This window comes from Leishmania braziliensis, chromosome 13 (assembly GCF_000002845.2).
Source record: "Leishmania braziliensis MHOM/BR/75/M2904 complete genome, chromosome 13".
NCBI classification, from domain to species: domain Eukaryota; phylum Euglenozoa; class Kinetoplastea; order Trypanosomatida; family Trypanosomatidae; genus Leishmania; species Leishmania braziliensis.
The window spans coordinates 559,935-585,794 of record NC_009305.2 but is presented as its reverse complement, the minus strand read 5'-3'; the positions used below and the strand labels follow the sequence as shown (position 1 = coordinate 585,794).

Below are 25,860 nucleotides of genomic sequence, written 5' to 3'. Positions count from 1 at the left end.
CACACCACGCAGTACGCATGTTCGTTCTCTTTGATCCCTGTGAATCTCACAATGCCCTCCTCCTCCTCCAAGTAAAAAAAAAAAGATGTATGGACACCAGAGGAAACACAGCGATAATCAGCCGAATCACCATGAGCGCGTAGCACTTCGGCGGTGTTGCTGAGGCGTTGCAAGTATTACATTCGCCACCCTCCTTTCCTTTTGCACGCTAGAGGTGGCGCACGTGCCGCGGTTTTAGAGGCCGAGGGTCCACTTTACGATGTCACAAGGTTGAGAATAGCGAAGTGGCGGATGATGGGAGGCAGTCAAAGATGTAACATGACAGGGGCTCTGTGTTCTCGGGCTATAAGCCAAGCAATGCCGTCTACACTTTTTTTTTTACACTGCTCTATCCTCCAACGCCTATCTTGCCCCTTCCTGGCCCTCTCCCCACAGCATACAATGGGCTTCAAATAAAGGGGGGAGAATAATAAGCACGACTGGAACCTGCAGCGCGACGTCTCGTCACCTATGGAGACTGCAGCTGTGGCTCACGGGGACTGGATGTAACACAAACAACCTCTCTCTGTCCACCTCTGCTGCGGTTGCTGGTGGCAATTAGTGTAGTGATTTCGCTGGTGCATGTGATTACCTGCATGCATAAAGAGTAGAGTGGGTTCTTGTGTGCCTTGCCGACTTTTCTTCAGTTTCATCGGCTTCCTGATGATCTCGGCCACCTATGTGTGGTATGTCAGGTTCCGGTATCCACTCTTTGGGAAAGTTGGGATGATGTGTCACTGCTGATAGCAGTGAGGTTGTGGATGGTGTTGTATCAGAACGATCGGCAATAGTGAACGTGCTTTTACCGCCCACAAGATAGGCGACTTGTGGACGTGGCTCGAGCGCATCTCAGCCGACACTCACTGCCTGCTGGTGAGGAGACTGAGGCAACGTGTGCAGCATGTGGATCAGTACAGTGCGAGTCTGGAGTCGTGCTCAGATGACTGATTTAGCATTGCTGTAACGCACGTCTACGGCTGCTTTGTATCACGCGATGAGCCTGTGACACGCTGGGTTCAGTGGCGCTTGAATTCCTGTTACATGACGGAGAATGGGCGCATGGGGAAAAGGGGGGAGCCATACCGTATGGAGTCTGTTCGGCTGCGTGTGCGCGGCGCCATCGTTTTTCTTACTCTTCGCTCCTTCTCTCTGTTGTCCCACTTGCATCTACGAAGAAAGAAAAGTCAACCCTAACGGAGCAGATGGACGGCATTCTTTCAGGCTTAAACATTACGTGCAATGAGGCAGCGCTGTCGCTCATCGAGATGGCGCGTAGCAACGGACTGCTGTTCAGTAGCAGTGATTTACCAGCAACAAGCGACCACACCACCGAGCACAGCCATCATTATCACGTCTGCGGCTCGTCCTTTGATGTGGCGCCGCACTTTGAGGTTCTGAGCGCGATTGGGCATGGCACGTATGGTTTGGTGTGCGCTGCTGTGGACCTGCGCCTTGTTCCATCCAGCGTCTACTATAACGAGGCGATGCGCACCATTGAGGAGGAAGGCCGCATTGTTACGCGACGACGTCGTGGCCACGACGCTCCCATATACTTTCGTACGCGTGTTGTGCTGGGCGAGACACCGAGTGGTAGTCCAGTGCGCGTTCCGCACTTGTACTCGGAACCGTTTAAGCGCCGTGTGCTAGCCCATGGGGAGGTGTCACCGTTTGTGGCGATCAAGAAGGTGGCGAAGGTTTTCGACGATCTCGTGGACGGGCGCCGTATCCTGAGAGAGGTGAAGTTGCTGAAGTACCTGCAGGGACATCCGAACATTCTGCGGTTGATGGAAGTTGGGCGGCCTCCCGTCTCTACGGGGGCCCCGTCGTCCGCCACGTTCGAAGACATCTATATTGTGACTGACCTCATGGACACAGACCTAGCTGCCCTGCTGAAGTCTTCGCAGGAGATTCAGATGAATCAGCTCCGCTTTATCGCCTATCAGCTTTTCAAGGCGCTGGTGTACGTGCACAGCAGTGGCGTCATCCATCGTGACCTGAAGCCGTGTAATATCTTGCTTAACGGCAACTGCGACATGAAGCTGTGCGACTTTGGTCTCTCTCGTGGCGGTGTTCCTGCTTGGTTGCATGAAAGCACTCTCAAGGCGGTCGCGGCCGATGCTGAGTCAAGCATCGAAGAGCTTGAAGACTGGGGTCGATTCTGTTGGTCATCTTCCGCTGCCCGTAGTACATCATGCGCTTCTCACGTGGCCAAGCAACCCCCGCTCTACAGCCTCACCGACTATGTTGTCACGCGTTACTACCGAGCACCCGAACTGCTCGTAATGGGGCGCTACAACCACGCAATCGACATGTGGTCTGCCGGTTGTATCCTAGCCGAGATGCTGCTACGCCGCCCTTTGTTTGCCGGTGCAAACTACCTTTCCCAGCTGACGTTGATTCTGGAGACTCCGGGGCTACGCGACGTGCCGCAGACCCCGGAGCAGGTCGCCACGCTTTTCGAGGGTGGCGAGGAGGGCAAGCACTTTATCTGCGACATTCTTTTTCACAACACTGCCGGAAGATGGGAACCGCGAACACTGCGCAACCAGGTGCAGTCACAGGCCATGTTCCACACCACCCTCTTTGGCTCCAGCGCTGACATTCCCGTTAGTCTCGGCATCTTGATTGCCAAGCTGCTTTCCTTTGATCCCAGAAAGCGGCCTACCGCTGTGGAGGCGCTGCGCGATCCATTTTTTAGCCCACTCTATGACGCCAGAGATGAAATTGTGCGCTGCACTGCATCCGACTCGGGCTTTGCACGAGAGGAAATCGACGACATCGCTGCCTACAAGAAAACTCACCCATGCGTTGTGGTGGACGAGAACCCGGTATTCCCGTGGGAGTTCGACCACCGCATTACCAATGCACAGTCATTGCGCAGCCTCTTCGAGGAGGAGTGTCAGATCTCGCGTGATGTGCAGCGGCAGATTGAACGGCAGCAGCGTCCGCTTTCGGCTCCTACGGCGTGCAGTTTAGTACCGTAAACATCACTGGAGAGGGGCTCGGCTTCGGGGACGTCGGACAGAAGCGGCGGTGATAATGTCCAGTGAGTTATGAGGGAACACGTAAACAAACACCCCCATTCTCACCGCACACACTTAGCAACTTGCCACCGCTGCGGCACTCTCCGTGCACCACATTTTCTTTTTGCTTTACGTGCTGATGCTGCGAGCCTTCTCTCTCTCTCTCTCTCTGTGTGTGGTGCAGGATACACCCACATGCGAGGCGATTCAACAGCAGCAATGCGTGTTGTGCTCTTCTTTCTCTCACCTTGACAAGCCCGTGTACGTCACCGGACTGCTCTGCCCGGAGTGGGGACTTCCTATTTCTCTTTTTCATAGGATAGCCACTGACTCTGGGAAGAGAATCGAGTACCGGGGGAGTTGTGAGCCTGTGGCGATGCCACGTGTGCAGCAAATTCCATGGCCAGCGCATCCAGTAGTCCTGTCGCCAAGCACCGCAAACTCATGATTTCTGTGGTTGCGCATTCCCCTATCCCCTGACCTCTCTCTTCACATTCCTGTCGTCATATTTGCACCACTGCCTCTCTTTTCTCTCTCTCTCTTGACACACACCACGCACGCACGCACACACACACACATGCGCACTCTTGCACACCGCCGCTTCACTTCTCCTGCTCCTTGCGCACAGTCTCAAAGTAGGAAAAGAAAGCACATAGGAGGACGTGCGGGGGACATATCTGCATAACGTGGAAACAGCGGGTCGAAGCCCTCTTCCCCTTCTCCCTGTGGCTGGGAATCAGTATTTTTATGCCAACAAGAGAGAGAGAGAGAGAGAGAGAGAGAGAGACACGAACAGACAGCCTGCGTTTGACTGTGCCCGTGCGTTTCCTTTGTGTAGAAAAAGACCAGAGGCCCGGCAGAACACACCAAACGTGCTCACTTCACGCGACCTCTGCTTCCTCGTTCCCTCTGTGTATTTGCATTTTTCTACAGGCATGCACGTACAAACGCTCGTACAGGCGTACAACACAGGTGCACAGACATTCAGAGACGACAAAAGAACGAGAGAGCCGCTGTCACAGCACTGACACAGCTCAGAGTCTGCGAGAGGAGCAGCAAAACACTCCAATCAGGCAAGGTCGCCATACGAGGCGCGCTGCCATCCTCCCTACACTTGCCCCATCGAAACCCGGCAGTGCCACTATTCGCTCACTCCCTTCAATTTCCACACGCAACACAATGTTGCGCCGAAACGCCAGTTTCGTCAGCCAGGCGCCACGGCTTGCCACGGCGGTGCTCAGCTGTGGCGCGCTCTTGCAACCAGTGTGCCACAATGCCACCTCCTCGGTACCTCCAAGGTCCGCGACTGCCGCTGGTGCGACGGAGTCTGCTCCAGGGTTGTCCGCGAGGGGCTTGCCTGCCGTGCCTGCGATGAGGCCGTACCCAGCGCGACAGAACCCATTTTTGCCCACCTTGGTGACCGACGACCCCAAGATGCTGCTGGCCAAAGCGCAGTACTGCATCTTCACCCTCGCCTACGATCCCGTGCAGAAGTTGTTTGCTGTCTACTCCGCCACAACAAACGAGGTGGTGGTCATGGAGGAGGCACTCATCTGGAAGGCCGCCATGTGGATGGACGAGCGCATCGGTGACGACTACATCGCTGGGCTCCTGTTTGGCAACGACGCCTCGACCGACGTGAAGTCCGCCGCGGCGCTGCTAAGCAACAAGGCAATGAAGAGGCTGTCGTTGGCCCCAGACACGTGGGGCATCACGTTCCTTGCCTTCAAAGCACAACAGGAGGTTGTGAAGGGTGTGGACATGCCTCTCGGACTCGAGCACGCTGCATTTCTGCTGACGCAGCGTCAGTTCAATGGCACTACCGTCGACCCATCGGTGTACGATGTGGGGGCCGGCACGTACATGCCGAGCGACACGCTCAAGTCAAACGGGGCAGCGCGCAGTGCCGTTCTGGGCTGGGAGGTGCTGCTCAACGTGCATCGCCGCTTTGGTACCCCTGGCAGCCGCAAGGCGCTGAATCCGGTGGAGCAGATTGTGCGACGCGTCGTGAAAGCGGTGAACGTCTTCGTGGTGGATATCAACGTGCGGGTCGGCAAGGGCACCATCACGGAGGGGTACACGATGATTGTCACCATCTTTGACTCACAGCGGCGCTCCCAGTCGGTACACATGATCCGCAGCTTAGCAGAGGAAACCGTGAAGCTCAACGCCCTCACCACGCTCCTCTATGGCGAAGGCAGCTCGTCTATTTCGCTGTTTGTACCAACGGCCCGCACCAGGCCGTCGCAGCTCGTGGCGTTTGCGAGGACATGCCGCCCGAAGAGTCCGTTCTTCGTGGCGGAGATTTCGAGCTTGGATCCGTACTTTGGTGGGCACAGGGTCGCAAAGGGCGTTAGCGAGGAGGAAGATCCGCGGGCAACGTGGAACCTCATCAGGCAAAATTGCTTCCCAGAGAATCACCTGCGCAGGAATGAGGAGAAAATGGACCGCTACCTCCATAGGGGCTTCACTGCGCTGGCAAACAAGCTCTTCTCGGAGCGTCTGCATAAAGTCTCGCCAGCCATAATGAGCGCCGTGAACAGCATTCCTGCGCAGGAAGAGGCTGCGGCCGCCTTTAAGCGCCTGGAAGAGATGGCTGCGGAGGCGAAGAAGAACCCAGTGCCGCAAATCACAACGGCCAGCTTTCTCAACAAGGTCAACATCAACGACGCTGAGGTGGTATTTGGGCTACAGCAGTGGCGCAGAAAAATCTACGAGGATCAAGGACGCCTGGAGCGGGAGAAGAAAGCCCTAGACGGCCTGCGCCGGTACCTCATCCTTGATTTGGAGACGACGACGATACGACGCTACAAGCGTGTCGCGAACCCGTTCACCAAGGAGAACTACGTCGTCTTGTCTGGCGCTCGCGACTACAAGGGGAACGTCTTCTTGCCGAGGCGCTACTTTGACCGCAGCGTTGCCTTGCGCTACGACGATCCGTCCGTGACAAGTCAGAACCACCTCGTTGAGAAGTCTTCCAAGGACTCGCTTTTTCTGCCGCCACTAGACGAGTACGATGTCATCGTCGGCCACAACATCAAATTCGACATGCTGCACATTTGGCGCGACGTTGAATTCCGCAGGTTCCTGCGCCGTGGCGGCAAAATATGGGATACCATGTATGCCGAGTACCTCTTGACCGGACATGAGGTGAAGCTCGGGCACGGGGCAGGTCTGGAAGATGTAGCGAAGAGCTACGGCGGCCAAACAATGAAACTGGATGCTGTGAAGCAGGCGTGGTCAGAGGGGAAGGAGACGTACGAGATCCCGTACAGCACTCTCACAGAGTACCTCCACGGTGATCTGGAGAACACCGAGCTCATTTTCTGCAAGCACATGGAGCGGGCCCTTGAGCAGCGGCAGGTCATTATCTGCTGTGCGCGGATGGAGGGGCTTCTGTGCACGACGGAGATGGAGTACAACGGGCTCAAGACAAACCTCGACTTAGCTCAGCGACAAAGCAATGAATTGACGACGAAGGTATCGGAACTGCGCCGACAGTTGGAGGAGTCAATCCCGCACGAGATTCCGCACGACTGCCGCAAGTTCTTCAACTGGTCCTCAAATCAACACCTCATCACATTCTTCTTTGGCGGTAATCTCACGCTGAGCACGAACGCGCGGGAAAGCAAGCCGCTGACGGGCGAGCTGTTTGCGCGTCACACGTTGTTCCTCCGCTCCGAGTACTTCCCGCGGTCTGCGTACCCGAATGGCGTCTTTCTGCGACCACCAGTGCACGTCCTTGGCATCGGTGACTGCGTGGTTATGGCGGGGCTTCCCTCTGAGAAGGGCACGCGCCTCTTCCGCGGTTACCTGGAGGCGTACATGCGACAGGCGAACTTCCGCAAGAGCTCATCGATTTTGGAGAGTTTGCGGCGAGAGGCAACGACGGTGTCGCGGCTGGATGCCGACAAGCGCGGCGAGACGTCAGCCCTGGCCAACCTGCTGCCGCGCCGCCATCTCTTCCTCTTCGCGGCGCTCACCATGAGCAGTAACGACGGCATTGCGAAGTTTTTCGTCAAGAACCCGATCAGCGGCGAGTCCGTGACAATCACGGAGAGCGACAGGGCGGAGCAGCTGGAGCGGTTTGTGAGCGCTCAAGTAGCAAAGCATACAGAGATGATCATGCCTATTGAGGACGACGCTTCGCTGAAGGACGCGGCGTTTGCAGGCGCGCACGTGACTATTCTAGCGCGCGATGCCGGCTTCTCTTTCATGCACTTTATCCACAGCGATGCGGGGCTGACTCGGTACTTGGATGCGCACGCCGGCTACGTTGACACGGTTGACCCAAAGCTGCGCTACAACATCTCTCTCGCTGACACGGTAGCCATCTTTGCCTACTACAAATACCACTACGTGAACGATGTGAACGCGAAGCTAAGCAGCTCGAGGCAGAGAGGCAGCAGCACCAGCGGCAGCGCCGTCGACTCGTTTGGACCTGTCATCCCGGCAAAGGCGCTGCCGAAGGTGGGGAGGCGCAACAAGCTGAGCATCGCCGAGGCCTTCAAGAAGGCGCTTCTGCAGGAGTCATTGATGAAGCCGGAGGAGTGGTGCAACTACTACATTGACATCTTTTTCCACATCGCCAACGCGGCCCTGCAGCACGAGGCGCTCTCGACGGAGCCACCCAAGTCACGCAAGGGAAAGAAGAGGGATGCAGCACGTGTCGACGACGACCTTCCCGTACTGTTGCGGCAGCGGCGCGCTTTTGTCGGCTACTACAATTCGCTGCCTGATGCCGAGCGAAAGCGGCTGGCGCTTATGTGTCTGGTGGGCAAGACGGCCTCCTCAGCGTACGACTGCTTTGCCATCCCATGCGCTCACGATGATCTCGTCAAGGTGAGCATCAAGGGCCGGCTTGCGCAGTACATCCCAAATGAGCTGGAGGCGGAGCAGGTGATGCGCCGCTTCCGCAGCTCCACGACACGCCAACTGCAGGTCGGCGAAGACAGCCTTAGTTACTTTAAGTCTAACCATGACGACAAGACCGCCAGTATTATCCTTGAGTTGCGCGCGCTCGAGAAGCTAATCGGTACCTACTACGAGAGCACTGATGGCGGCACTGGAATGGTGTCGCTCGTGCACTCGACGGACAGCTGCATCCACCACGAGCTGATCCACAACAAGACCAATACCGGACGTCTGGCGAGTGCCAACCCGAACTGCCAGAACATTCCCAAGGAGGACAAGTCAAGCTTGCGAGACATGTTCATCAGTCGCTTCGGTGACAAGGGTATGTGCATCGAAGCAGACTACTCACAGCTGGAGGTTGTGGCGCTCGCTGTCCTCGCATCCGACGAACAGATGCTTGAAGACTTGCGGCAGAACGTGGACTTTCACTGCAAGCGTGTGACGATGATGCGACCCGATCTCAAGTACACAGACGTGCTGCAGCGCGCCAAGAAGAACAAGGAGCTGGAGTTCGTGAAGCTGCGACAGCAGGCGAAGATCTTCTCCTTCCAGCGGCAGTACGGTGCTGGCGTGCGGATGCTGAGTCAGAGCACTGGACTCACTCAGGATCAGGTGCGCATGCTCATCGAGAAGGAGAATGAGACTTATCGTGGCGTCGAGGTGTTCAACAAGATGGTAGCCTTATCGGCGAACAGCTACGACGCATCGCTGCAGAACGGTGTACGCAACGTTCGAGGCCACCAGTTCTTCAAGGGCATGTTCCCCGTGCTCACGGGCAGCCGCTACGTCTTCACAGAGTCGGATGTCCCTGAGGGAATGCTGCGCGAACGGGACGCGGTGCGCAAGTCAACGAATTTCTCACCGACACACCTCAAGAACTACCCCGTGCAGGGCTTCGCTGGCGAGATTGTACAGGTGATGCTCGGGGTGCTGTGGCGGCACTTCCTCGCCAACAACAATTACAACGGCCTTGCGGTGCTCACGAACACAGTGCACGACTGCGTGTGGGTGGACTGCCATGTCTCGGTGTACCGGCAGGTGGCCAAGGATGTAGAGCTGATCATGAACGGAGTGCAGACGGTGCTCAATGCCTTGTACCCTGAGATGCAGGTGGCCGTGGATTTCCCGTGCGATGTGGTGGCTGGGGAGAGCATGGGTGCACTGCGGCCCATCGAGGAGGAAACGACGCTCTAGACCCTCTCTCAGTGCTCATTTGTTTAGCTGATGCGACTCTTTTTTTTATCCGTCGTGTGCACGATGGCTTTCCTCGGCAGCACTCGAAGATGTCCACTGTTTGTGGGTGGGATTGGCAGCGGCATGGAGAAGAGTCGGAGGTGGGGGGGGCAATGGCGTGTGGTAATGGACTCTTTCCACTCCACGCTGAGATAGACACACCTGCACACCTCCGCGAGTAGGGCCTGCTTTCTTGTGTTGATACAGATGGTTGTTAATGGTGCGTGGTGCTCGAGCGCAGCATGTCTCTCCGTGTGTGTGTGTGTGTGTGTGTGTGCCATGGAGGAGACCGAGAAGTCGACTGTGCATCTCACGAGTAACGACGAAGAAAAGAAGAAAACACTTCATCGATTGAGTGAGCCGTCGCACGTTGTGGTGAGTACTACGAGCAACACACACCCACGTACATAAATATATACACACATGCATACAAACTCAACGAAGTTTATCCCATAGACAGAAGTGGATGAGCACGAAGCGGAGCGCTCGTTGTCTTTCGCCGCTCTCCCTCCTTTCTTTTCTTTGATGCTTTGTAGCTCTCCGCATCCCCATCTGGTGTAGAGGAGGGCGGGACGGGGTAGGGTGAATGAAACACGCCTCCTCGTCCTTCATCATCACTATTTCACGATTAAAAAAAAAACAGAAGAAGAGAGTTCTTGTAAAGAAGCGTCAGCGGTGGGGGTACTTGGCGACGGAAAGACGTATTCCCTTCTGGCGAGGGTCTCATTCTTTCTCCCTTGCTATCGCCGTGGGTCGTAAAGAGAGTAGTGCGCTTGACTGGCGAACGACGTTTCTGCCCCTTCATGGACGACTGAGGCGTTCTTCAGGATGCAGTCATCGTCGGCTTCAACTATCGACCTGGGAAGCACGCAGCTGTAGTTGTTTCTCTCTGTACTCTTGTTCCCTCTACAATGCACACGTGCAGGCATAGACACGCTCACTGAAGTAAGGTGGCCTCGCTTTTTGCATGAAGTGTGTCGCCTCAAGTTTCTGGATGCGCTAGGACCTCTTCCACCTTCTGTCTTGTACTCTCGGCCCTTCATTCCTCATGACTACCTTATCGTGTTCGGTGATGCGCACCCACACAAACATATGCTGCGGCGGCTGCTGCCGCGTCTCACCACCGCGACAAACACGAAAACAACAACGACGCCTGCGTGCCTCTCTTTCCCACACGGCATCCCACCAAAAAAAAGCGCTTAGGCGATCCTACACGTCATATCAGAGTCTCTACTCAATACCACTTCTCTTTACTCTCCCTGCATGTTTCGCCTTTTCGGTCTCTTCACTTTCGTCGTAGTTTCACCAGCATCTCTCCCCCCTCGTTGTGTGTGGAGCGCCGCTTCCCTGAGTTAGTTCCATCCTTTTTGCTCTCTTTTTCCCCTTTCGTGGGTCCTCCCCCGGGTGGGCGGATGTCCTGTGCTTCTACGAGGACCATCCTTCACTCTCTTCCTTCAAAGCACTTACGTACACGTCTACTCACTCATCACAACCTACTCACACATACATAGCGTTGCGCGTGTGCTCGCGTGCGAGAGGGGCGACGAGTGTGCTTGTGTGTTGTGTCGTGTCGCTCCTATCTCCCTATCTTCTCTGCGGACTCCCTACAGCCTAGACACCTCAACACCCTTCCCCTCCCCACTCAATCGTCGTCATACGAGCACATCACAATCCCGACGCGCAGTATTTGGACATCTTCTCTCCATTTTGTTTTGCGCCTTTCCTTTCTCCCCATCCTACTTTGCTCTCTCTTTTTCTTTGCGTGCATGTGCGTGCGTCGGCGCCTGCCGTTGCCCCTTCCTACATCATTCCCTCTTCTCGTGTCGTGTGCCAGCACCCTCTACTTCCATCCAAGGAAAGGGAGAAAAGGCGCAACAAAATTTGGAATTTCTTCGTTTTCCTCTTTTCTTTTCGCCCCGCAACTGCTGCTGTTTCCCCCTTTTTCTGCCGCCCTCTACGCGGCCCCTACCGAAAGGAAACAAACCCGAACCGAAAGAGAGGGAATCTGTTGGTGCGTGTGAGCGTGTGCGTGTGTGTGTTTTATCCATCTTCGTTTGTCTTCACTTCACTGCCCCCGCCTTCTCTATCACCGCCACTGTCTCTTTCGCGCTTTTTTCTGTTCTGATTGGCTCTTCACTCCCTCTCTTTCTGCATTTGGCGGTGTGCTGGGGAAAACAACACTAAAGACAACCGGACAGGGCGCTTGCTCTCCCGTCTTTAAACTTTCTCTCCACTCCCAGCTCTCTTGCCTGACGCAAGCATTCAAAGAAGAACCGCACATACAAAGCCATACACCCACACACACACACAAGGGCCACAGATAGGGAAAACATGCTGTACTTCTTCGCCACTGTTCTCTGTGCATTCGGCACACTCCTACTGCTGAACCGCACGCTCTCGAGGCTGCGCGTAAGTCCGGCGCGCACGTCGTACGACTACGATGTCATCATTGTCGGTGGCAGCATCGCAGGCCCGGTGATGGCCAAGGTGCTGTCAGATCAGGGCCGAAAAGTACTCATGGTAGAGCGTACGCTGTTCACTAAGCCGGACCGCATCGTTGGCGAGTTGCTGCAGCCTGGCGGTCTGAACGCGCTGAAGGAAGTTGGTATGAAGGAATGCGCCGAGTCTATCGGCATGCCCTGTCACGGCTACCTGGTGGTGGACTTGAAAGGTGATCAGGTGGACCTGCCCTACCGCAAGGGTGCCAGTGGAGTGTCTTTCCACTTTGGCGACTTTGTGCAGGGGCTGCGCTCGTACGTCTTCCACAACTGCAAGAAGAATGTCACGATGATCGAGGGCACCGTTAACGCGATCTTGACGGAGGGCTTCTCCTTCAGCGAGCGTGCCTACGGCGTGGAGTACACGGTAGCGGAGAAGTATGAGGTGCCAGCCAATCCGTTCCGCGAGGACCCGCCCAAGGCCGACCCTATGGTGCGGACAGTGCGCAGGGTTGCCACGGCACCACTGGTTGTCATGTGCGATGGCGGTATGTCCAAGTGGAAGAGTCGCTACCAGCACTACACCCCCGCCTCTGCCAACCACTCCAACTTTGTCGGTCTCGTGCTCAAGAAGGTGCGTCTACCCAAGGAGCAGCGCGGTACGGTCTTCTTCGGCAAGACAGGCCCGATCCTGTCTTACCGCCTGGACGACAGCGAACTGCGCATATTGGTGGACTACAACAAGCCCATGCTGCCAAGCCTCGAGAAACAGAGCGAGTGGCTCATCCAAGATGTGGCGCCGCGCCTGCCAGAGCACATGCGCGAGGAGTTCATTCGCGTGTCGAAAGACACAAAGAGTCTGCGCAGCATGCCTGTGGCGCTCTATCCGCCCGCGTTCCCTTGCATCAAGGGCTACGTGGGCATCGGCGACCACGCCAACCAGCGGCACCCGCTGACGGGCGGCGGCATGACGTGCTGTTTTCGTGATGCGATTCGCCTGGCAAACAGCTTGAAGGGCATCCCATCACTGCGCTCTGCCAACCAGGACGAGATGGCCGCCATTGAGGACACGGTGCAGTCCGCCATTTTGAACTACGTACGCTTCCGCTATACCCACAGCTGCTGCATCAACCTGCTGTCGTGGGCTCTCTATTCCGTCTTTAGCACTCCAGCTCTGCGCGACGCGTGCTTCGACTACTTTGTGTGCGGTGGGGAGTGCGTGTCGGGGCCGATGGACCTGCTAGCCGGCCTCGACCCGAGCTTGGGCGCTCTCATCTTCCACTACTACGGTGTGGTACTGTACAGCGTCGCTAACGTGATAATGGGGGTGGGTGTGCACAACGGCAGTGGCAAGCAGCTGTCCGACTTGGAGAAGCTGATGAACGTCGCCTCCTTTTTTGTGGACTGGGAGCGCATGAAACACGCCGCGTACCTGCTGGGCAAGTCGACGAAGATCGCGCTACCGCTAGTGAAGAACGAGTTCTTCTCCATGTGGCGCTTCGTCGATCCCACAAGCCCACTGGCCAACATCTCCAAGCGCATCAAGATGATGATCTACGCTAGGCAGCTCAACGGCAAGCAACGCAAACCTGTCGGTATCTGAGCCGGATGCTCTACGTTGAGGTCACCCCCACCCCCTACGTGCACGTATTTCTCTGTCTGGTTTGGCGTATGGGCGAGGTGGAGATCGTGCGTAGGCACGCGTGCCGGACGAGGAACTGTGAACAAGCGGAGTGAAGGCGGTACGCGAGCTTGAAAAGGGAGGCCAATCTCTCTTTTCTACGTCTTTTCACTCGTTCACACTCTTTCGAGCGTCTCTGCACGCGTCGCGCGTCGTTCTTCCTGATTTTGCCGCCCCTTTTTTCTCCTGCTTCCTCCCGTTGCCTCTCTCAAAGTACGCTCCTCTGTTCACCTCTCTCGTTCGATTGTGACAACTCTACTTTCCCCAGGAATTCTGGTGTACGCGCATGTGCGTGTGCGTGTGTGTGTGCGTGCGTGCGCCACTCTCTTGTCTTGTCTCTCAGACCGTGTCGCCCTGGCTGTCCCCGATTCGGGTTATGGCCTTGAGGCGAATATCCCTCCAACAGCGCACACGTGCATTCCCACGTCGACGTATGCAGACACAACGCTCGCGCGTAAGCAGGAGGAGCAGCGTAGAAATGGACTAAGCAGCTGCACAGCGTCAATACACAGCACGCGAAATGTATGTGTGCCTGTGGGCAAGTGGGGAGCGAGAAACACGAGAGGGGGACAGCTGTGGAGATTCGGTCGAGACATCGATGCGAGCCTCATCGTGCGCGTACTCGATGGGAGGCACCGCGCGGAGATGTGTGAAGAGAAGCAGCAAGTGATGGCGAAGGGGGTGAGCTGAACATGTACACACCCACACACATACACACACAGAAGCTCACACCGACCGAGGAGAAAAGTATGGTGTCGTTTTGTTGGTGCCTTCTTTTCCTGTCACTCTGTGATGAGTTGACCCACGCACGTAAGGAAGACAGCTTGACACACCGACCCACACCGTGACCCTGCCTCCCGCTCATTCATGCACCGTCGCACACGCGTGTGCAAGCGTGGATGTGAATCCTCTCTTCACTCTCTCCTGTTATGTTGTGTATCGTGTGAGCAATTGGAAAGGAGAAAATGTGTACCCAAAGAGAAGCGATGAAGCGCACAGCTCTCTTCCCTGTGTGCCCCAACACATGCAGATGTGCAGCTATTTAAGCACGACAAACTTCTGCGCAGAATAAAAGAAACAGAGACGACGAGCATTACACATGTGAGTGCCTGCGCGAATATCGCCCGCTCTCTGATACCTTCAACCCCTCTCTGCCTGTGTTCCTCCTAACTCTCTCCATGTAGGTGTGCATGACTTCATGTCTGAGAGCGCAGCGAGAAGAGGAGGGGGAGGAAGAGAAGAGAGGCGAGCGCGCGTGCACACTTCCGTAAAGGACAAGCACGCTTGGGCCCAAACCTTTTGCAGCCTCTTTTGGCTAACACTGCGGGATCCACCGCGCGTATGATCAAGAGAGGAATTTGCCTGTAAACGCCTCTGCGACGGATGCCTGGTTGCCACAAGGAAACAGTCGTGTGCAGCGGTGGTGCCCTCCGCCTTGTTGTACGCACATGTGTCTCTTCCCCTGTGTACGCGCGTTCTGCTTCGATGCCGTTGAGGATTCAGTTGTTTTCAATGTGCTGGCTTCCACTGCTTCCTTCCCCCTTCCCCTCCATTCTGCATCACCTCTTCCCCACTTTCCTTTCCTCTGTTGCTCTCTCTTTCTTTGTGTACGTTCATCCCTCTGGGACTGCGTGTGCAGTGGATTGCTGCCCTCTCCTCTTAGCAGCTCGCGTTTCGCCACCCACACACGCGCACCCCCTTCCTCGTGGACTGAGCCGTTATACGGGCCGTGGAACTTTCGCGACTACACAAGCACGTATCTACACGGCACCACGCATTGTCCTACTGCCCGCACGCCCAAAACGCGCTGGACTCATTTCTGATTTTTTTTTTTCCTTCTCGGACTGTATAGGTACGCGCACTCGCTGGCTGACTTGCATCGTCTTTTCCTCTCAGCGTCGCTATCGCACTCGAGCGCGCGCGTACCTCCACGCTGGTGGGTACACTGTCTTATATCTCCTAATTTTTTCCCTTTTTACGACCTCTTCGTGGAGGGCCTGTCCGGTAGGCATCTGAGCGCATATTTGTGAGTGGCATCGCTGTGGCTCTGCATAACGCCGTGTGCACGTTGGTCTCCGAAGGCTGGCGCTCAACACTCCTTTAGTCATCCTCTACTGGTGAGCTTCACTGTTTTTCTTTTGAATCTCGAAACAACTGCTTGAGCAACTCTGCCGTCAATGATGGAGTCGCAGCTTAAGCAGCTGCTTGTGCAGGGTGGGCTGGAGCACACGGTGCAAGGCTTCGTCGAGGGCGGCGTTACCTCTGTCCAGCAGCTGAAGCAGCTCACCATGCAGGACTACCACTCCGTCGGCGTCATCGTCATGACGGACCGTCGGAAGCTCTTCGAGCTCATTCAGTTCTTGAAGCGTGATCAGGCAAACGGCAGTGGCGGTTTCATGGGAGGACCTGCCGCAGCGATGGCATCGACGAGCTCCAAGTCACCGCCCCCCGCCGCGGAGCCGGTGCCGCGTGCGCAGGCCTCCGCACACGGCTCCGCGGCGCCAGCCCGAGTCTTTACACCGTTGCGCCGTGCGACCCCGACGGAGGCGATACAGCGACGCGAGCGGGAAAAGATGGAGCAACCACGGCCGATGTCGGCGCAGCGCCGTGACCCCAACGCGGACGAAGGCGAAAACGCCGTCCGCTCTGCCGCTGCTCCAGCAAAGCCGCTGTCGCGCCCGGTGAGCCGCGTTGGTGCTTCGTCTCCCTCACCGTTCGGCCGGCGCCCAACTGCAGACGGGGGCAACGCACAGCGACGTCGTACCAGTCGAATTACCGTGGTGATTCGCAAGCGTCCCCTCAACGTTAACGAGCACGCCGACGGTCTCTACGACATTCTCGCGACAGACCCGGACAACAACCACATCATTACGCTGCTCGAGCCGCGCCAGAAGGTAGACCTCACCCGCTACATCGAGAAGCACCGCTTTACGTACGATAAGGTTATGGACGACCGCAAGACCAACAGGGACGTGTATGAGGAAGCCTGCAAGCCGTTGATCGAGACGGTGTTCGAGGGTGGCTGTGCAACGTGTTTTGCTTACGGTCAGACGGGTAGCGGTAAGACATACACAATGCTAGGCAAGGACAAGCAGGAGGGCGTGTACCTGATGGCGGCCAAGGACCTCTGGTCGCGACTGAGTCGGGGTATGGGTATCAATGTCTCTTTCTTCGAGATCTACGGAGGCAAACTGTACGACCTGCTGAATGAGCGCGAGCGGTTGGCATGTAGGGAGGATAGCCGCGGCGTTGTTAACGTCTGTGGTCTGACGGAGCATCGTGTGGACAGCACCGACCATCTTATGGAGATCATCGACTACGGCAACACCATCCGTGCAGCGGGCTCAACTGGCATGAACGCCGACTCCTCACGCTCGCACGCCATTCTCCATATCACCATCGTGAATGAAAAGAACCGCTTTTTTGGTCGCTTCACTTTCATCGATCTTGCTGGCTCTGAGCGCGGCGCTGACACGCTGGATAGCGACCGCACCACGCGGCTGGAGGGGGCGGAGATCAATAAGTCTCTCTTTGCCCTCAAGGAGTGCATCCGTGCGTTAGATCAGAACCATCGCCATATTCCGTTTCGAGGGTCTAAGCTAACAGCGGTGCTGCGTGACTGTTTCATGGGCAACAGCCGCACGGTGATGATCGGTAACATCAGCCCTGCTAGCGGCAGCTGCGAGCACACACTCAACACGCTGCGCTACGCTGACCGTGTAAAGGAGCTCAAGAAAGACAGGTCTAGCCACAGCGCGGCAGAGGAGATTATGATGGGGCAGATGCCCACGGAGCACATCGAAACTGTCGGCATCTCCGGCTCCTTTGCGCAGCGTCGCGCGAAGGAACGTGTGGTCACGAGCTCGCGCTCCTCGAGTCAGACACGCACTCGCGAGCCCGGAACACCAAACCAGAAGATGGGCAACAGCTTCAATCGACCCGGCGACGACAGCTCTGACAACACGCTCCGGTCCAACCGCAGCTTCGGCTCGCGCCCCGTCACCAGGAACTCCCCACAGAAGAGGTATTACTACCGCCCGACCCCGACCCACAGTCGTGGCCCGAGTGGCATGTCCTCGGCGATGCCGACACCTATGGGTGATGACTCGCGGTACGACAGCGGTGACAGTCTCGACGCCGAGGAAGACCACCTGATCTTGGCACATCGTCATCATATTGACTGCATGATGGAGCTGCTAAAAGAGGAGATGACGCAGCTCAACGCCGCCGAGAACCCGGAGAACTCGATGAGTGGGTACTGCAGACGTGTCGACGCTATTCTCTCCTCCCAGGTGCGCCGCATCGAGGAGCTGCGCCGGCAGCTCGATCAGTACACCCGCCATGCTGGTGCCGCTGGCCGCCGCTGATCAGGCTACCAAGTGCGTTGTGAATGGCCACCTGAGCGGCGTTATGGACGAGCTCTGCTGAATCACCGCACCTGCTCACTGGGTACGTGTCGTCGACAGTGTTTCCTTGTGTTGCTTTGGTCATGATGCCTGATCTCTTTCGTGGGCCGTCTCCCCTGGTGTCCCGCCTTTCGTTCTCTTGCTTTCATCCTGTCATTCACCCAGCGCATCTCCTCATGTACGTCTGTGAGACGGGAGAGAGAACGGAGAAGTACTAACTGGAATGTGTGAGTGAGTAAATAGGTTGTGCTTTAAGTCGTTGTCGCCCTGCTCCCCCCTCTCCACTCACTGACACATGTGCAGAACATCTGATGACGGTGACGGCGTGCCTCGTTGGCTAAGTGATGCGTTGCGACAGCATCTTTTTTCGCTGTTTCTCTTAGCTTTGCCTCGATGTTTTTTCTAGTTTTCGTTTGTGTCGTCTCACTTGTTTCTGACTCATGCCTCCCACGTGATGGCTGTGGGTGTGAGCCAGTTGTTTAGATGTGACAGCGTGTGTCTGTGTGTGTGTACGTGCACTTGTGCCTGCGCGTTCGCCGTTTTGTTTGGCGGTGCTACGCTCTCTCAAGTTCCCCCCTACCTCTCTTTCTTGTCAACATACCCTTCAGTCGCTCTTTCGCCAGGCGCTTATTTTCGCCTCTTGTGGGCCTTTCGTCTCCCTTTTTTTCATGTCAGGGGTGTTGCTGGCGCTGCCACTGCCAAGTTCCATATGTCTCACCGCCGTGCTCGAGCTGATTGCTTCGCTCGCCACCTCTCTGACGCACACACCGATGTTAGTCTTTGTCACTCTTTTTGGGAGATTTGTTTACCTTATTGTGTGTCTGTGCGTGTCATTGCGGGGGCTGGGGCGGGAGAGGTGCAGCCGCAGGAGGTCCTGCGCTGACGTCTCACTTTCTGACTTACTTTCCCACCCTCGCGTCTCGCATAAGGTTCCGCTGTGGTACGGGTTCAACGATGGGTAGCGCACATTCGAGTCGGCCACGGACAGTGCGTGGGGGGGGGGGAGGGGGATGCACACAATTTCTTTGAAATATGCAGGCATTTTCACTTTGCCTTCTTTGTGTGTGTGTGTGTGTGTGTGTGTGTGTGTTCAAGTCACTGTCGCTTTCTTCTATTTAGAGTATAAACGGTTCTCTCAAGACTGCGAGGGTGTGAGAGGGGTGGTGGTGATAGAGTGCTGAGGAGACAACAGTCTAGAGGAGGGTGGGGTGTAAGTTTGTAGAGGGGGCGGGAGAGTGGAACGAGAGAGTTAAGCCCTTTGTGTGTGGATACGAGTGAATGAGGCGAACAGAGAACTACTTAACGCCCTTTCCTTTCCATCCGTCCTCAACTTTTCCACCTATCCCCTTCATTCCTCTTTCATTTCTTTTTCCTTTATCAGAGCAGGACAAGCCGAATTTTTTGCTTGTCGAGAGTACGTATGTTTGGTTGTGTGTGCACGTGTGTGTGTGTGTGTGTGTGTGTGTGTGTGTGGTTCTCGTTGATGCCGTTACGTTTCTTCGATTGTGATGTGCCCCTCCCTCCCCCTCCCCCCCCTACCACCACCACCACTACTTACCCACGTGTTACGTTGCCTAACGCTCGCTTTCTTTCGCCATTTGTTCTTCTGTTTTGAATGTGTACTGGTCCCTGGGCAGCACCTCCTCTGCCTCTTCTTCTTCGTTCTCTTCGTTGTTTGCCCGTTGATTGACTTGTCTCCACGGTTGATGCGTTTCTTTGGTTTGGTTGAGTGTTGCTGCCTCCTGCTCCCTGTCTCTTTCCCTCTCTTGCTCTCCTCCGCGCTCTTGTGTGTCGGCCTTCATGGGCATGTTAGGGTGTGTGTGTGTGTGTGTGTGCGTGTGCGTGTGCGTCTGCCGTATACTGTTGGATGGTTCGCTGCGTTTGTATTCTTCTGTTCCCCCCTCCTTTATTGAGTTCCGATTTGCCGTGTCTCTTTCTGCCGTGATGCTGTGCCACCCTCATCCCCGCCACGGGAACAAACACCCCCACCCCACACACACACATAAAGGCAGGGAAACACGCTAGGAAGCCGAGCGCCATTTGTCATGCTTGGGCATGTGCCCCGAGCTGAGCATGATGGCTGAGGGCGATAAGTGTGTGGGGGGTAGGTGTGGTGTACCCCACACACGCCCGTGGAGTGCTCGGTCTCTGGTTGGTGGTCTCTCTACTGTCCTGCTCTCAAGTAGCACTACTGGTGGCGGCGTACCGGTTGACATATCCACTCTGCTCCCACCACCCTCTCCACACACGCACACCCACACCATATTTCCTTTTCCGTGTGACTTATCTTTGCTTCTTGGCGGATATGGGACGCTGGAAACGCTTTGTGTTTAGGGGAGTATCTGGACTTCTGGCGTGTTGGCCTCCGTCAAGGCTGGTTGTACCCACGTGGTCGGTGGCGCTGTCATGCCTTTTCTGTCTCGCTTCGCTCCTCACTCTCTTACTTGGCCCTTTTGCTTCTCTTTCCCTCCGCTTCACTTACATTTCTTGTTGCTTTATACGCCTTCGCACCCCACTGCCGTCATCAGCAGCAGTAGCGTGGGCGTACACACAGGGCATCTCCACGAAGGGACTCCGTCTCCTCCTGCATACGCACACACCGGCTCGACGCCATCAGCACTACCGCACAGATCATCAAAGGCACGCTCAGACGGCAGAGCAGCGACGAGAAAAAGGGGAGTATCGAAGCGAGTAGACAGGGGGGAAGGAGATATCTCACGTGTAGAGGCGCGTGTGTGCCCCTGTGCCAGTGTATGAGCGACGTGTGGTCGTTTTTCATCTTCTCCCGCTTTTTTTATTTTACCTCTTAGACGGAGCCGTGGCTCTGTGTGCTGCTGTGTTGTGTTTTCACGTGGTGCTGCTGCGCGTGTATGTAGCCCACCATCAGCCGCAGCCAAACAATACAACCTCCGCACACACACACACACACACACACAAGCACGCAAGCTCAACCATCAGCACGCAGGCTCACGTAGCATCTCTGCATAGAAACACACTCTTATAGACGAATTGGCTAGGGGGAGGCGCAAGGAGGGCTGGCAGAAGCACACGCACGCAGGGACAGAACCGCACAGGTAGCGCTTGCTTTGTTCCTTTTCTCGGTGGACGTCTCCCTTTTCCTCCATTTTCTTCGCAGTTACCTTCCCGAGCAGCACAGGATTCCGCTTGTCCGGTGCACTGCCCGTAGCAACGGGAAGAGAAGAATCCCTCAAAACCCATTGCACTACGGCATTCGAATACCCTTGCGTGATTCATGCAGCGGACGTATACGCCGGCTTCCCATTGCCTCGGTGCACGGGTGTTTGCTCACCTAGTAGCTGCACTGCGGCACCAGAGTACCCGCAGTGCAGCTGCCGTTGCGGCGAAGGAAGTGCCGTCATCGTCACTCTCTGGCGGCCCGCAGACGCTACGGATTCGCTCTCGCGCCTATGGCCCCTCTTCAGATCTCCTGAAGGGCATTCCGGAGTATGTCGCGCTAAACGTGGAGGCGACCCTTCACCCGGAAGACGCAGCGGTGCTGCGCGCCGTCCTGGGCTTCTCGATGCCGAACCTCGCCAGTGTGCGTGTTACGCCGGTACTGCCGCACGGGGTGTACGAAACCAGGGCTCCTCACTGCACCGGTGCCGCCTACCCGACTGATATCATCAGCTCCACCGAGCGAGAGGTGATGGAGAGGTGTCTGCAGGAGCAACTGACAGTGGTGGCTAACCTTGTTGTGGACCAAGTTGAGCAGCGCACCGGGCATCAGTTGGATGCCCTGCACGTGTCGTATGCGGATAAAATGAAGAGCTTCTCGGAGATTGTGCTTAATAGTATCCATGACGAGCTGCGGCAACTCCGCGTCGTGCGTGAGCGACATGGTTCCACGGAGCGAGGAATTCCCAGTGCTGCCCCTTGCCCCTCTCCAACGGCCCTCGACGTGGAGACGGTAGCGCGACTGGTTAGTGCACGCGTTGCCGAGCAGCTTGCAGGAGTCAACCTAGCCACCCCACCCTTCACCACCACCACCATCACCCCGACCCCAAGCAGCGGCATAGCTCATCAACTTGCTCGTTTGGAGGCAAGCACGGCAGCGCACTTTGAGGACTTGCAGAAGCGCGTCACGATTGCAATTGAGGGCCGTGACACGCCCGCGCAGTCCTCGACGTTGGTGGATCTCCGCGCTGCCGTCGTGGAGGCGGTTCAGAAGGTGGCCGCCGAGCAGCAGGAGAGTCTCTCGAACTTGATCGGTGACCTCTTGACTGACAAAGTGGCAGCGCGTGGAAGTGGCTCCGCCGCCGCTGCCAACACGGCATTCGACATGAGGACAATCGAAGAGAGCGTCGAGAACGCCGTGCAGTCGGCCACCAATGAGCTGCGCCGCACCATCACCAGCGAGGTGAAGAAGCTTGCAAAGGCGAAGGGCACCGGCGGCGAAGTCACAGGGGGCGCCGCAGTGGACGCGGACATGGCGATTGAAATTGAAAAAGTTTTCGACGCTGTACAGTCGACGCAAAGCCGTCTTACGGCGGTGGACGAAACCGTGGGAGACGTCTTCAAAGAGCAAGCCGCCACCCAGGACGCACTGCGGGCTATGCAGGAGCTCCTGCACCGTCAACTCAACGAGCTGCGTAGCACTGTAGCCACCGCGGCTGCTGCTCCAGCTAGTGATGCCTCGGAGGCAGCTCAGCAGAGGATCGTGGAGGCATTGGAGCAGCTGCGCCGCGACGTGTCGGCGACAAATGCTGCCCTGGCAATTCACCAAGGCGACACGCCGCACCAACTCATGACGGTGGCGCAGGTGGTGAGCGACAGCGTCACGGCTGCCATCCAACAGCAGACGAGGGAGGCCGTGCAGTCCGCCATGTCCGCCATCCAGGAGCAGCTAGATGCGCTCCGAGAAGCCAAAGAGACTGTGTCGGTCCCCGCCCCCACTCCGCCACCACCTGCCACTGCTCTCCCGCTCGCGCTGCCTTCGCAGGAGGTGCTGGCGGACGCCGTGGAGGCTGTGCTCTCGCCACGGTGGGCGGAGCTGTCTGTCCAAGTGGAGAAAATGAACACCGCAAACCAACTCGCCATTGAGCAGAAGCTGCTGCGCATCGCCGACAGCGTGTCGACCTCCGTCGCGGCAAGTCTGCAGGCGCAGCTGGAGGAGATGCGCACTGCTGCCCAGAGCCAACCACGAGTGGAGAATGGGGATGAGGAGCAGGACTCCATCAGCACCAATACGTCACCGGTCGCCACGGAGGCGCTGATGGAGAAAGTGACACACGAGCTCACGACCCTTCGTGAGGAGCTGCTGCAGGCGCTGCAGGTTCAAGTAGGTAAGACGCCGGAGGTAAACTTGACTCCCCTGTACAAGTACATTGATAGCGTCCTGGTCTTCATGAAGGAAGAACTCAGCCTTCAGGAGACAAACCTGACGGCTAAGATGACGTCGCTCGCGGAAACCGTGACGGCCGCCGTACGCACGCAACAAGAGGCCGCATCATCCAGTGCCTCTCTTTCAAGACTGAAGGAAGAGGAGCAGGCTGCGAGGGAATTGGAGAAGGAAGCGGAGGCGTCGAAAGCGGCGGCTGTTGCAGATGCGCCGCCTTCAGCCGCTCCCGCCGCCGCGTTGTCTGATATGGTGGAGCTTTTCTCACCGATGGGTGCCGCTCTTGAAGCTCACGCTGCCGCATTGCGCCGCCTCGAGGAACGGTTGGATGAAGTCAGCCGCACCGCCAACGTCTCGTCAGTGCTGATGCGTCTACAGGAGGCCTCCGAGCAGTTCAGCAGCGCCTCTCTCGCAGTTGCTGCGGCGCAGACGTCAGAGCGAGACACATTGCAGGCGCTCTTCCAGGATCGCATCACATCCCTCGTGCAGACACTCGAGGATCGCGATGCCCAGCTCATGGAGGCCATGCGTAACGCCGCCACAAGTAGTGAGATGAGGGCGCAGTTGAACAACATGCAGGGCGCCATCCAGTCCATGTCACAGGCACAGAAGGAGGAGCTGCTGGCCTCATTGCGCGAGGCTGTGTCTGGCAGCGAAAAAGAGCAGGCGCAGCGCAGCGACGCTTTGCTGGCCAGAATGGCGGCGATGCAGGAGGCGCTCCAGGAACAGAACGTGGCTGTTCAGCTTCTTCTGCCGTCTCCGGCGCTTATTGGACTCTCGGCGGAGCAGCAGCGGGCTGTGGCTCGGATTCGCACAGCTACGCGGGATCGTCTTCGCAGCGTCACTCAGCTCATCAGCAACCTCGCGTCGGCACCGGCCGGCAAGAACGCACGTGCTGCCACGAAGGCACTGCAGGACGAACTCGACGGCCTGCGCCAACTTCAGGACGAGGAGGCGGCCTTTGTGCGCGAAACCAGCGCGACTGGTGCAGGGCCAGTGACGGTGCAGTCTATCTTGCAGGCAGAGGTGCAGCGGGTGCAAGAGGAGATGCACAAGGGCATGCAGGAGCTGAGCAGCCAGGGCCATTCTCTGCAGCGTGACATCGCCACGGCGGTGCAATCGCTCGTGGCGAAGATCGAGGACGTAGAGGGCAGCACGAGCAGCCTTCCTGTCTTGGCTGACATCCAGCAACTACTGGACGCCACGGTGGTCCGCGTCACTTCTCGGCAAAGCGACGAGGGCGCCCGTGCCTCGCAGGTAGTAGAGGCAGCAGCGACCCGCTCCGCTGCGGAGTTGAGGACGACTGTGCAGACGGCGCTGGCGGAAAACGTGTCAGCTGCAGAGCAGCGTCTCATCCCCGCCTACCACGCCAAAGTGGTGTCCACGCTGCAGACGCATCTCACGACACACTCGGAGGAGATCAGGGCTGCCGTGAGCGTCGTGACGGACACCACCACAGCGGCTGTGCAGAGGATAGAAACTATCGCACGGGACATGACGAGCCGGTATTCAAGCGCGGCGCAAGAGTACGCGACGTCACAAGACGCTGTGAAGCTTCACTTGAGCAGCGGCAAACCCACGTCGTATATATCGCTCTGGTGGCTCATCGTGAACCCGCTGCTGGTGTGTTTGGTGGTGCTTCTCAGCATGTACTACGTGTTTGCTTGCCTTCTTTTAGCATTCGTGCCAAAACCCTCGGAGGAAGGCAGTAGTGCAGGAGAGAGTGCGACCAGTGCAGCAGCGATGGCGGTGGCGACGGGTTCCGAACCAGTAGGGTTTTCTTCCGAGACGCCGCGCAAGGGTGGCCGCTACGTTGATCAGTACATGTAGTGCTGGTATGAGAGATGGCCGCTCGGGCGTCAGTGCATAGGTAATACAAGGCGGCACCCGAGGTAGGAAGTGCCAATCAACGCGCTGCTGCTCTTCGAACGTACCACTCACGCCGACCGAGGCACCACATACGAAAAGTGGCGGCAGTTCTGCGAGCAGGAGGGTTATGTGTAGCCTCTATGGCTAGCATAGAGTGTATCATCATCTGCCTTATCTGTTGTTGTCGTTTTAGTCTCTCTCTTTCCCTCTCTGTGTGTGTGTGTGTGTGTGTGTGTGGGTGGGTGGGTGTGTGTGTGTGTGTGTGTGTGTGTGTGTGTGTGGGTGGGTGGGTGGGTGGGTGGGTGGGAATGCGCGTGAGAGGCGGGACTTACTGTGTGCGACCAGCGCCACCGTTGCGAAGAGGCGACCAGGCTGTTCTACCCATGTCGCGCGCGCGTGTGTGTATGGGGATGCGCCTCTCTGTGGAGAGAGGCGTGTGAGTATTTGTGCGTGTGTCTGCGTCTCCAATGTGGATGAGGCGCTATGTGCGCTACTTTGATTCCGCACACTCTCGCTTTTCTGTTTCTCTCTTTGGCATAGACTACAACTACTTCGTCATCATCCGTTCGACCCCTCCCCTCTCGACAAGAGCCATGAGACTGAAGAATCAGCACGACAGCCTCACTGAGTTTCTCAGGGCTCTGCTTGTCTATGCAGGTCTGCGTTGGTATGTCTTTTAGCGCATTCTGCACAGCGTGCCGGGTAGAGACGCCTACGTGTCTCTCTTTCTCTTGACTCTCACCCCCGCTCGTGCTGCCTGGCTGACGGCATTTCGCACCAGCGCCACAGTGTAGGAGCGGTGGCTTTGTGTGTGAAGCAGGTGGGATAATACCATCTTTCGGAGGTGCGAACTTTGGCTCATCCCCACCAGCGGAGGATGCCGCCGTGCCCCCAGCCATCT

The 25,860-nt window shown here is 56.9% G+C and overlaps 5 protein-coding genes across 5 annotated transcripts; all 5 read left to right on the top strand.

Moving 5' to 3' along the window:
* Positions 1-1,241: 1,241 nt before the first annotated feature.
* LBRM_13_1500 (putative mitogen-activated protein kinase 7) lies at positions 1,242-3,023 on the top strand (the record flags this gene model as incomplete). The annotated part of the gene is made up of 1 exon (XM_001563240.2): positions 1,242-3,023. The coding sequence occupies one exon, from the start codon at positions 1,242-1,244 to the stop codon at positions 3,021-3,023; it is 1,782 nt and encodes a 593-aa protein (XP_001563290.2).
* A 1,410-nt stretch (positions 3,024-4,433) lies between these two features.
* Positions 4,434-9,170, top strand: LBRM_13_1490 (putative mitochondrial DNA polymerase I protein D; the record flags this gene model as incomplete). The annotated part of the gene is made up of 1 exon (XM_001563239.1): positions 4,434-9,170. One exon carries the CDS (start codon positions 4,434-4,436, stop codon positions 9,168-9,170), a length of 4,737 nt encoding a protein of 1,578 aa, XP_001563289.1.
* A 2,370-nt stretch (positions 9,171-11,540) lies between these two features.
* On the top strand, positions 11,541-13,250 carry LBRM_13_1480 (squalene monooxygenase-like protein; the record flags this gene model as incomplete). Its single annotated transcript, XM_001563238.2, has 1 exon — positions 11,541-13,250. The coding sequence occupies one exon, from the start codon at positions 11,541-11,543 to the stop codon at positions 13,248-13,250; it is 1,710 nt and encodes a 569-aa protein (XP_001563288.2).
* A 2,255-nt stretch (positions 13,251-15,505) lies between these two features.
* LBRM_13_1470 (putative MCAK-like kinesin) lies at positions 15,506-17,695 on the top strand (the record flags this gene model as incomplete). The annotated part of the gene is made up of 1 exon (XM_001563237.2): positions 15,506-17,695. The coding sequence occupies one exon, from the start codon at positions 15,506-15,508 to the stop codon at positions 17,693-17,695; it is 2,190 nt and encodes a 729-aa protein (XP_001563287.1).
* Positions 17,696-20,987: 3,292 nt separating this feature from the next.
* On the top strand, positions 20,988-24,920 carry LBRM_13_1460 (conserved hypothetical protein; the record flags this gene model as incomplete). Its single annotated transcript, XM_001563236.2, has 1 exon — positions 20,988-24,920. The coding sequence occupies one exon, from the start codon at positions 20,988-20,990 to the stop codon at positions 24,918-24,920; it is 3,933 nt and encodes a 1,310-aa protein (XP_001563286.2).
* Between the last annotated feature and the right edge of the window lie 940 nt (positions 24,921-25,860).